Source organism: Ascaphus truei, chromosome 3, assembly GCF_040206685.1.
Source record: "Ascaphus truei isolate aAscTru1 chromosome 3, aAscTru1.hap1, whole genome shotgun sequence".
NCBI lineage: Eukaryota > Metazoa > Chordata > Amphibia > Anura > Ascaphidae > Ascaphus > Ascaphus truei.
In genome coordinates this window covers 27,018,247-27,030,356 of record NC_134485.1, presented here as the reverse complement: position 1 = coordinate 27,030,356, position 12,110 = coordinate 27,018,247, and the positions used below count along the sequence as shown (strand labels likewise).

Below are 12,110 nucleotides of genomic sequence, written 5' to 3'. Positions count from 1 at the left end.
GCATTTTGCCGCGCTCTTGAGCCTAATCGGACCTAATGGGAATGCACTTGCGTGTGTCGGCCGCCTCCTTGCTGCCGCCCCCCTCCATCTCCTTTGGAATCCAAGGGTCAAATGACGCCGCGTACGCCTCCCCCCCCCCCCCAACATGTCACACGGCGTCTCGTTACCATGGCAACGGGACGCAGCGATGGCAAATGACGCCATCACGCCGCGTTACGTGCGCCATCACGTTGGTGACGACCGCGGCGTCATTTGACGCTGGGATTCCAAAGGAGAGGTGAGGCGGCCGACACAGGCAAGTGCCCAGGGGGCGGTGGATTTTCAAATCCGCCGCTGGTTACATCGGTAGGTTTCCAAGGGTCTCCCCTCGCAACACGTTGTGGCGTCGCATGGAAGTAAAAGCCCTGAACAATGTAACATTCACTGGTGTTTTGCAGAACTTACCTACAGATGGGATGAGCTTTTCCAGGTACTGCTTATCCTCCTCGCTGTACGCTGTAGCTATCACTGTGGCACCTCTGTGATGTGACAACTGAATAGCCAGTGTACCGAAGGGCTGCATAAAAGACGAAAAACACGGTCACTCTTACAATGACAGAAGGGCAAAACTTTCACCCAAAGTTGCAAACCAGGCAAAATGTCCCTTTTTTCTGCCGCAATGTGTCAAGAGTTCGCAAGATGGGCCGCCAAGATGGATTCCGGACCCTGAAATGGGGGTTTTGAGAGTGTGAGAGGCCTATTTAGTAGAGCGGGGGTGCTCAACGCCAGTCCTCAAGTCCCCCCCAACAGGTCAGGTTTTTAGGATATCCCAGCTTCAGCACAGTTGGCTCAATCAGTGGCTCAGACGAAGTGCTAAAGCAGGGGCTGATTGAGCCACCTGTGCTGAAGCAGGGATATCCTGAAAACCTGACCTATGGAGGGGGACGTGAGGGGCTTGAGGAGTTGAGTCCCCTTGTAGCAGATAACCCATCGCCTTACATACCTCCCAGAACTCTCCTCTGTACACGTGGAGAGATCCATTTAAATGCACCCGAGATACCTGGCAAACTCAGCTCATTTAAATCTATATAAATCATATGCATTTTATCTCAGGTTCGCGGCTGCATTTCGGATACTTCCGCACATCTCTACTTACAATGCACAGCAAACGAAGAATAATATCAAAAGCATAGAAGTTGGGTCACACGTATTTGTGCAAAATACAGCAGTGCCGAGATACTGTACCATGCTCTCTGCGCGTAGGAGTTGGCGGTTTCTATTGTTGTACCTCCATGTACGTTACCAAATAAATTAACTTTTTATTGGAGTTCACCCTCTCAGCATTTTTTATTCAAGTGGCTGTGCTCTGCATCTGCGTTTCTCATCGTGGTTCCTGTATCCGGCGGATCTGCACACAGAGTTCCCGATGTTGACCTATATTCCCACCAGGACGCATCCTTCTCAACAATGTGAGAGTGCTCTGCCATTTTTATCATTTGACCTGTGGAAATCTAAGGCTGCAATTTATACCCAGTCTGGAAATGAGTCCTCGTGACGTCACTAGGGCGATGCGCACGCCCTGAAACCTGCACTGCAGGCAAGAGGCAAACGGAGGAGACAGGGAGGCGTGGCCGTGACTTACCTTGACCGGGTGGGTGCAGTTTGCTGCCGGACTCTTTCCCCTCCTGCCCCCAATATCCCCGCGGCAGCTGCCCGGGAGGGGAGGTGGGCTTGGGGGCGCGGGAGGTGGGCTTGGGGGGGGGGGGCGGGGGCACGGGAGGTGAGCTAGGGGCGAGGACGGGAATCTGGCCGCGGGGGGAAGCAGGCCGCAGGAGGACCTGGTACTTCCCCCTCCGTCCCACGTTGGTAACGGGGGGGGGGGGGACAGGCCGCCGCAGGAGGAGCTGGTACTTCCCCCTCCGTCCCACGTTGGGAGCGGGGGGGGGGGGGGGAGCGGGCCCTGCACATGCGCGCCGGGACCGCGGGGGAATCACCGCCATTTTTTTTTCATTTATCTAATTAACTGGCGCCCGGCCGCGTAGCTGGGCCCTCCTGACTCACGGGGCCCGGGACGCCAGTACCCTTTCTCCCCCGCTGTTGGCGGCCCTGGTCCTAGTCTTTTTACCCCATTGGACTGTGCTGCAAAATATGTTGGCGTGCTTTCAATAAATGATAATAATAATAATAATAATAATACCTATATATTCTGTACATATAACCAAGATGAAGACAGAGAATACAAGATCTCAAATACATTTGCTATCTAAAAAATCGTCAAAACATGGTGCTAATAAGATGATACCAAGAAGGGAAATGACGGAATACAGACTAAAACCACACAATTATTGTCCGATTTTGCTGTGCTTTTTGTATTATTATAATTCCCTGTACTGTATTGTTATTGTGAAGCACTGAGTACACTTTTGACGCTATATAAAGATATACATACATACATGAACTCTGATGAAGTCGTGCCAAACGACGAAACGCATTAGGAAGGTTCATTACTGTCTCAAGCTCTGAACCGGCATCATCCACTGGCTGACTACCCTGAGAGCACTCCTGTGAAGTGCACTCCGATTTGAGAGACACCTTTTGCAGGGGGACTTCTCTCCAGCACTACCATCGTCACTTCCGGTTTCCGGATAGGGCAGTTGGCGTCTGCCATCACGCTGGAGAGTTGGAGTGCCGGGGATATCGCCATAGATGGGATGGCAGAGACGGAGTTTGAGTCTAACTCATACGTGCCCATGACCTAGCAGCGTTTGTGAGTGTGATGCATGCAGATTCATAACATGTCACATACATACATACATACATACATACATACATACATGTAGGGGTCGTTGCTGATGTCCGTGTAACAGAGATAGAGGTTACATGTATTTACAATACATTTGTGCTACAGCAACTCTGCTGTACGGATAGATAAAGCAAAGAAGCCATTCACCTCCTCAGTATTACATATTAGGAGGTTAATACGTACGCTTGCTCCGTCCATTACTAACACAGATTTTCCTGGACCTAGGCGTGCAAGGAAATGCAAGGCGGTGTACACGCATAATCCATCACGAATGGTGCCTGCAGATTCCACCCAGGTAACTTTTCCTGGTTTGGGAACTTGTAAAATAAAACACAAATTAGGTACTGGTGGATATACTAGTGGTACAACCTTTCTACCATACAGTACAGCAGAGCAAAGGCAGAAATGTGCAAATGTGCATCCATGCTGCTTAAATACCCCATAGGTTTCTCAAGCTTGTTACAGACTTAAATTGCCTGAATCAGTGTACTGTACAAAATAAACAAACGTACTGACTGAACAAGACAAGTACAAGGCTCATACAAAAGCAAGTGTTATTGACACTGTAGAAAGTTCTGTTGAAGGGCTCTCTGTAGGATGTGTATTTTTAGTTGAGTTTTGAAGGTAGGGAGTATGGGAGCCTGGCGTATAGAGACTGGTATGGCATTGTAAAGATACAGTGCTGCCAGAGACAAAGCCGGACCCTGCAGGAAGGCAGGAGACTCGTAGCACGCGGGTGCCCCCCCCCCCCCTCCTTTGTGGGCCATGTTCAGTCTCCGATCGCTTCCCTCCCCGGCAGCAGAGTTAAGGGGGCGTGGCTTAGTGGAAGTTGCTAGATACAATTGGTGCACTGCTAGAGCGAGAGGCAGGGCTCAAAAAGCGATGTCTCAGAGCCTGTTTCAGAAGAGGAAGGGGATGTGACTTTGTAAATGGTTGCTATAGAAACCAAAAAGGGTTATTACATTATAATACATAAAAAATGTCATTCACAGTTGTTGTTTTTTTTTTTTTCAAATGCTACACGTATTTTCTCATAGCACAGAACTTGGTCTGCAGCTCTAAAGGGGGGCGAGAAATGTGGCGCTGGAAGGCCAGCTAGTAATATATCACAGTAGAAAAGCTAAAAAGGATGGAGGCAATTGACAAAAGCTTTAGCAGTTGAACGAGAGAGGAAGGAGCTTATCTTAACTATGTTATGCAAGAAAAACCAGCAGGATTTCAGCGAGTGGCTGTGAATGAGCAGAGAAGGATAGGGAGGAGTCAAAGATGACACCAATAGTGACATCCATTGTAATTTTAAAGGGGTGAATAGGACCCATCATTAGTGGAAAAACTATTGTCTCAGTCTCGGGCATGTAGGGGCATAAATATCATGGCACAAGCGGTGCAATACAGGAGCAAAAAAAATGGACCATATATATCAAAGAAAAAAGGATATACACGAAGAAAATAAGTGATCCGAAGAGGGATGACAACAGACAGTGCAATAAAGGCTGAAGAAGAACTGGACAAGGCACGAGGAAAGGGTCTTGCCGTGAAAGACCCAGAGAATAAAGTACTGAATGGGGAGAAGCAGGTAGTAATCAATAGTGTTAAAAGCTGCAGGGAAGTCCAGGAGGATAGAGGAGAAAGCAGATGTAGAAATGACATGGGCATTTCGCAATGTGGAGATCATTGCCAACCTCAGGAAACATTGTTGTGGTGGCGTGTGCGGGTCAAACGCCTGACTGTAGAGGGTCAAAAAGGGTGGTGGTTGAGAAAGTCAATTGTGTAGGAAAATAGTAGACGTTCAAGGAGTTTGGAAGCCAAAGGAAGTGATGAAACCGGATGAGCGGAGTCAAGAGATCGGGCGTTTATTTTTGGTTTTAAGAAGTAGAAATCCAGCAACCCATTTAAGAATAGCCATCTTTCACTCGTTATCTTCAGCTTGGTGGCTGGTTCTGCATTATAATGCTTGGACAGGTTTAAAATAGAAACAGTACTATGAAATATTATTAAACCTTTCAACTATATAATCAACAAACCACTGTTTTGAAAGGAGTTGAGGAGTTGAGGGATAAAATATATACTTTCCCTCGTTTCTACCACAGAGGAACAACATTGGCATAAAACATGCCATGGCATTGGTAAAAACTGTTAGCATTCAACCAAAGTTAGCTTACCCAAATGATGCTCGTGAGCCCAGAGCACTTCACAGAGCCCAGACTCCTGGGAGTCTAGCGGCAAAATCCCTGAAAGACAAAACGAAGATCCCGTTTGGCAATACCCTATACCAAGGGTGCGCAAACTTCCTGCGCTGGGCCCCCCCACCTGCTCTCCCCGTGTCGCACCCCCCCCTGCGGCGTCAAACGACGCCACGGGGTCATGTGACGTCACATGGCCCCGCGGCATCATTTCATGCCGCGTTGTCATGGAGATGAGTGGACACGGAAGCTGGGTAAGTGAGCCTCGCCCCCCCAAAAAAGTCAGGGGGGGGTGGGGAGGGCGTGCCCCCCAGTTTGCACACGGCTGCCCTATACTTTTGTTTATGAGCCTAGGTCTCGGCTTTCCTAACCGAATCAAGATCTGCTTGGGTCTTTGCGCAATGTTCAGGAGCGAGAAACATATTGCAGGGATTGTACCCCAGAAATAACCAGTAATGCACTGCAAAAAGCCAATACAATGAGTGCAGTGCCTGAGGCGGTCTCAGGGCTGCATGTCATCAACAAATGCTTCACATTACCCAGAATAACATTAATTCATTCCTAACCATACCCAATGAGGTGGGTTGTATTCAATTGTCAAATATCTTATAGAACAGTGTTTTTCAACCAGGGTTACTAGGTACCCTTGGGTTCCCCGGGCATCCCCAAAAGGTTCCATGCAATTTTCTGGTCATTTGAAAATTGTGTAAAATACAGAAGAACTTACAATGCATCTGATCACAGGCGCGCTATTAGAGAGGGCTGGGGTTCCTTACAATGCATCTGATCACAGGCGCGCTATTAGAGAGGGTTGGGGTTCCTTACAATGCATCTGATCACAGGCGCGCTATTAGAGAGGGTTGGGGTTCCTTACAATGCATCTGATCACAGGCGCGCTATTAGAGAGGGTTGGCGGTTCCTCAGAATTTCACTTAGGGTTTGTTAACCAAAAACAGGTTGGAAATCACTGTTATATCTGTTTATCCCTCAGATATTTGATACACTTACAGTACTTCACAGATTCAATATGTGTTGTTATAACATTGTTTGTTTGTGTACCTTTATCTGTAGGTATGTAATTTGCATATCTAGACAGTTTACTTTTGCCCTGACTGTCTTTGATTGCTTTTTATGGTGCCGAGTTGCTATTGGTTGTCAGATACCGATCGAGCTGTCACTCAACCACCATACCCTACCATGGGTGCTTGTACCATGGAGGAGGGCTTTTGGTGCGATTGGAGGGCGGTACTTCCGGTTAAGGACTCCCGTTAGGTATCGGCATCTTGAGAGGAATACCACTCTTTGACAAAGTGCAGGGATTGCACGAAACGCCCCAGAAGTTCCTCTCAGGACTCTTGTTTTAGTTCTATGTTGCTTAACGTTCATTAAACCATTTTTGATATAGTGATCCAGCACCCGTTTCCTTTTTCCTGCATCTGGAACGCACCAAGCACTCGTTGGCACGCAGTGCACCGCCGGCATCTTCCCCGTCGGAAGGAATTTTTTGTTCACATCACTGTTATAGACAGAAGTGTCTATTTAACCATTACAAGTTTTCATCCAGGTGCATTCAAAATGGCAACATTGTGAGATGTTCAGTGAAGAGGCCTTGGTTTTTCGCAACACTCACATAGATGTCTGGATATAGACCATACGATCGTAGTTACAGTGCCGCAATGATAGAAAGCACTGCACTCACACCAAGTTTTTATATTTGTTTCCATACTTCTCATGTTTTAACTTACCCACCACTTCATCATCTTGCTGAAAGAAGGACACCTTGGATCCAACTAGAACAAATAATACGAGGACATGCTCAAAATCCAACAGTGATAAAATGGAAAGTCTACACAAAGTCTATTGCTGCTGATCGTAACAGTTACTTCAGGTATCCAGTTTCATCCAAGACAATTAAAACTGGGTCTACCATACAGCCAGCTACTCAGACTACGCAGAATAATTTCAGCAAGAGAGGATGAAGAAAAATATCCCATACAAATTCTTACAAAGGGTCAGGGACATAACAAGAGACACTCTGATTTCCCCTAAGATCAAAAGGAGACAGGATGATTGTGTCCCTATAACTACGATACTATCTGCAGGACACATTCCCCGAAGATTAAACAAATAATCAAAAAACATACAGAACACCTACAAGCTCAAATTGAACCCCCAAAATACCCACAACATATATATAAGCATATAAGTTTCACAGAGGAGTGCTACTGAGCATGGCAATATATATTTAAAATCAGAGACATAACATAAAACACAGACAAAGCTCAGTGCACATCCAGAAAAACTTATATACGGTACAGTGCCTAAATATACATGTATAAATAACTAATAAATAAAATGGTCTTTTAGTTTAACATTTTGGCCAAATTGTTGTAAGCCCTTGAGCCAAACTTCACGGCAGACCACGTTTCAAGGATCCCTACACTAATATAAATTCTTAATAACCTGTGCATTGCCAGGAAGAATGATTTATAATAAATCTGTCAATATAAGTTGCAAAAGTTCTAAGTCTGATTGAAGCTTTTATTAACCTGTACATTACCAGGAAAAGCACTCTGTAATAGATTTGTCACAATCACACTGCATGCAGGCAAGTTCCCCTGATAGTTGGAGATGCCATGGAGTGAGCTTTTAACCATTTAAATGTGGGAGGGAGTGAGCTTCAATTGGATAGGAGTTTGCCACCCTCCAAAACAGCCAAGACTAGCTGCACAAGAATTATAAAACATACAGAACACCTACAAGCTCACTCCCTCCCACATTTAAATGGTTAAAAGCTCACTCCATGGCATCTCCAACTATCAGGGGAACTTGCCTGCATGCAGTGTGATTGTGACAAATCTATTACAGAGTGCTTTTCCTGGTAATGTACAGGTTAATAAAAGCTTCAATCAGACTTAGAACTTTTGCAACTTATATTGACAGATTTATTATAAATCATTCTTCCTGGCAATGCACAGGTTATTAAGAATTTATATTAGTGTAGGGACCCTTGAAACGTGGTCTGCCGTGAAGTTTGGCTCAAGGGCTTACAACAATTTGGCCAAAATGTTAAACTAAAAGACCATTTTATTTATTAGTTATTTATACATGTATATTTAGGCACTGTACCGTATATAAGTTTTTCTGGATGTGCACTGAGCTTTGTCTGTGTTTTATGTTATGTCTCTGATTTTAAATTAAACAAATAATCAGCTGGCATTGGCATGTTCTACAGGCAGATTGTAAAACAGATATTTAAAGATCCACCAATGACCGTGCATAAGTGATGGATGAACATTAGGGACCTCTTCACTGAATTACCACAAAAAGGAACGCGTAGGACCTGGTTAAGCAGAGTGAAGGGGGTGTTTCCTTGTGGTAATTGTGCACAGTGCCATTGTGTGATTAGAAGTGAGACATTCACACACCCACACATTAGGCCGCGCTTATAGTGCTGGCGACGCGAACGATGACGTCACCTGTCACCGTCGCCACCGGCGAAAGTTGTAATTTAACTTTTAGCGACGTCGCTGGCGACAACGCCAGTGACGTCAGTAAAATGGGCGGGCCGCGCAATTTGATTGGGTTAGAGACAGTCACATGAGGCGACTGTCTCTAAAAAAATCATTTACCTGGCTTCAACCTTTTTAGATGCGATGTCGCTCCGTTGCGCTTACTATAAGCGCTTGCGATGGAGTAAATTAATTTGTTTTGAAGCGATGTCACCAGGCACTATAAGCGCAGCCATAAGACGTACATGAATTGACAAACAGGCTACGTTGTTTGCTTATTGAAATCGCCGAGTGGGCTTGTACACGTTGGAGGGACAACGAGACACCTAACAGCGAATTAGTGACCACAAGAGTAGGATCAGGGATGAAAATTCACCAGTAGTGAGATATTTCAGCAATGCAGGACATAGTGTTAGCCAGATGAGATTTCAGGCTATTGATCAGGTGCAATGTCTCAGGAGATGTGGAAATAGGGGACAACGCCTTAAAAAAAATGTGAATTAAAATGGATGTACACTTTGGACTCGGAAATAAAGGAGGGCAAAGATACACACAAACATATATATATATATTAGTGTATTGCTGGGGGAGGGTGCGTTTGCACACGCATGGGGGGAAGGGAAGTCACACGCACACATACATATATATTGTCTCTTTCTTACACTGTATTATTTTTACTTCTAAAGATAATTGATTGAAGCTTGAACTTGGGCGTATAGTGGATATCCACTGCCTTTTCTGAATGGTCTGCAATAATTCACGTTGAACCTAAGATAATCACTACTTTGTACTTGTACTAGAGAGTTTATTCTGCATATATTTTGAAACATTTTTGAAACATACTGTATGTCTGGGAGATCTCTGGGGGTGACATCACCCGGCACTAATGACATCACTCCGCATTTTTGTGAAAGTGATGTCAAGTGCAGGACGGACGGTCCGATGGGGCAGTGGTCCAGAGACACTTCACTGGACCCTTTAAATAGCAATGAAACGGTGTGACACAGATCTCCTCGAGAAAGAGTTATTACCCGAAACGTCGAGGATCTCTCAGGTGGGTCAGACGTTCTGTGTTATACTTTTATATTAGAATTGTAGCACTTTTTGTACTTTTTGGACTTTTTCAATTTGATTGTATTTCAATCTATTGCATCCTCTGAACTTTTTGATAAAACATTTTTCTAAATTGCAATTTCTAGTCTGAGTTGTTCCATTTTTTTCATTATACTTATGTACTGATTGGATGGTCTTCCACGGGGGAAGTTGCACCTAACCTTTGCAGTGTTATTATATATTCTTTAGTACTTTATATACAGAAGTGCAACACCAAACATGTTTATCTTATTATAAATGTTACACTTTGCTTGTGTTTTGAGCATTATTTGACATAACTAAGCATAACAATGACTGGATTTGCAAACTAAACACCTATAAATCTCATCTCATATACCTGTATTGTAGGTATACTACAGTGGGCCATTTTTTACTTTTGTACTCAGGGATAGTGGGACTGTTTCCAGATTCTATCCCTGCTACTTTATTGCTGTGTGAGCTTGGGTAGGATTTGTATTCGTCCCTGTAAGAGTTGTGTGCAGAGGTACATGTAATGGAGATCGATTAGGGTGAAATTAAATCCTGGCTTTATTGAGCCTGTTCCTTTAACAAGGCAAAACATGCAAAAAGAAACAAAATAAAGGCCTACTCCACTTTGGAGAATATATATATATATATATATATATATATATATATATATATATATATATATATATATATACAGTGTTCGACAAAACTATACATTTGCTCGCCCTGGGCGAGTGGATTTAACCCCCGGGCGAGTAAATATTGGCCCAAGCAGCACACGTTTGGTACTAGGTGGCGAGTAGATTTTTTTGTGTGGCGAGTAGATTTTTTGGTGATTTGTCAACCACTGTGTATATATATATATATGTGTGTGTGTGTATATATATATATATATGTGTGTATATATGTGTGTATATATATATATATGTGTGTATATATATATATATATATATAGATGTAGCCAGGTTCCCCTCGCGCACTCGCCCCCTCCTTTGTCCCCCTCGCGCACTCACCCCTTCTTCCCCGTTGCGCGCGTGGTTGCGGCCGGTTGCCGGGGACGCGAGCGGCGAGCAGGCCGGTTGCCGGGGACGCGATCGGGCCGTCGCTAAGGCCGCGATCGCGTTGCAACCGGCCCGGCGGCTAGCAGAGCAGGGCGCCGCCATGACAGTGAGCTCGCGCATGCGCAGGAGGCCGATAGCGCGGGAGGCCCCAGATAGCTCGCGCATGCGCGAGAATAGGCTGCCAGCCCCCAGGGTGCTTAGGGGCAGAGACACCTGACGCCAGGGAGCCAATCAGAAGGCCAGATTCCCCTGCTAGCAAGGGGATACATTTCGCGGGGTTTTGCAGCTACGCACTCACTCAGGATCCGGACCAGCTAGGGGTAAGAGGTGGGTGCAGGGGTCAGTGACCCTCTGCATAGGCCAGCAGCCCCCAAGGTCCCAGTTAGGTCCTGAGTCACCTTATAGCTTGTGGAGCTTAGGGACAGGCCCTAGATAGGGACACTGCCCCTTTATTTGATCAAGTAGTCAGGGACACAGAGCGGAAGCCGTGCGGCCCTGCGAGGTGGGTTCTGGGCTCAGAACACCACCAAAGACTCTAACACCAGGAGAGACATTGTTCGCGCTGGACTTTCAACCCACGCGGTGTGGAGGACAACGTCGGATCGTGCGGATTGATATCGCGGTACCCGTGGCTGGAGCCGGGCAGGTAACCTGCAACTCACGTGCACCAACCAGGCCTATCACCAAACACAGTGGCTGCGCAGTCACACATACACATGTACAGTGATATTTGACTCTGGGAGTACGAGACATTTGGGTGGGGGTTACTGGACACAGGGTGGGGTCACATTGTGGGTGGTAGCGTCCGCCGTGACGCCTAGAGGTGATAGCGTCCGCCGTGACGCCTAGAGGTGATAGCGTCCGCCGTGACGCCTAGAGGTGGTAGCGTCCGCCGTGACGCCTAGTGTGGTTAGTGTCCGCCGTGACACCCAGTGAGGTTAGCGCCCGCCGTGGCGCATGTTGATTTGTGTTGATATATGTGGTTATACAGTAAAGTCAGTCCTGTTTTACCTTCATTCGCTTTGTGTGGTTGTTTCCTGTGAGGGCCTCCTCCCACTCCGTTGGGATCCCTCCCAGGTGGAGGCGTTGCACCTATGATATGTATGTACCCCAGGTTCCCCAAGCGGAGGCTTAGGCTCCTGAGAGCCACACAGGTTGCACAGCAGGTAGTAGCGGCGGTATTCATAGGGAATACCCGTTACATTTGGAGGCGCTGCTGAGATAGTCCTGGGGTGCCCCACTTTGTAGTACCGTTACCCTGTCAGTCAGCATGTCTGCGCTCACGCCCAAACAAGTGGCCGACTGGGCCGAAAAGCTAGGAGAGCTTCTGCGACACGTGGTCGCCGTAGACGGAGTGCCTGCTGATGTCTCCATGTTTACTGTCTGCAGTGCAGTAAGGACATTACCTGGTCTGGCGGACGCCCGCCTCATCAGCAAGCACTATGACATTGACCGGCAAGAGAATACCCTATTGCTAGCCACTGAACAAGCT

At 46.4% G+C, this 12,110-nt stretch overlaps 1 protein-coding gene across 2 annotated transcripts in view; it reads right to left on the bottom strand.

Moving 5' to 3' along the window:
• Positions 1 to 12,110, bottom strand: part of CRYZL1 (crystallin zeta like 1) — a 46,028-nt gene that overhangs the window by 12,791 nt on the left and 21,127 nt on the right. For both annotated transcript variants that reach the window (XM_075593825.1, XM_075593824.1), the window contains 4 exons: positions 6,711 to 6,755; positions 4,945 to 5,013; positions 2,966 to 3,099; positions 445 to 556 (listed from right to left, as the gene is read on the bottom strand). In XM_075593825.1, coding sequence (XP_075449940.1) covers positions 445 to 556; positions 2,966 to 3,099; positions 4,945 to 5,013; positions 6,711 to 6,755 — 360 coding nt within the window. The remainder of the gene's footprint in view (positions 1 to 444; positions 557 to 2,965; positions 3,100 to 4,944; positions 5,014 to 6,710; positions 6,756 to 12,110) is intronic.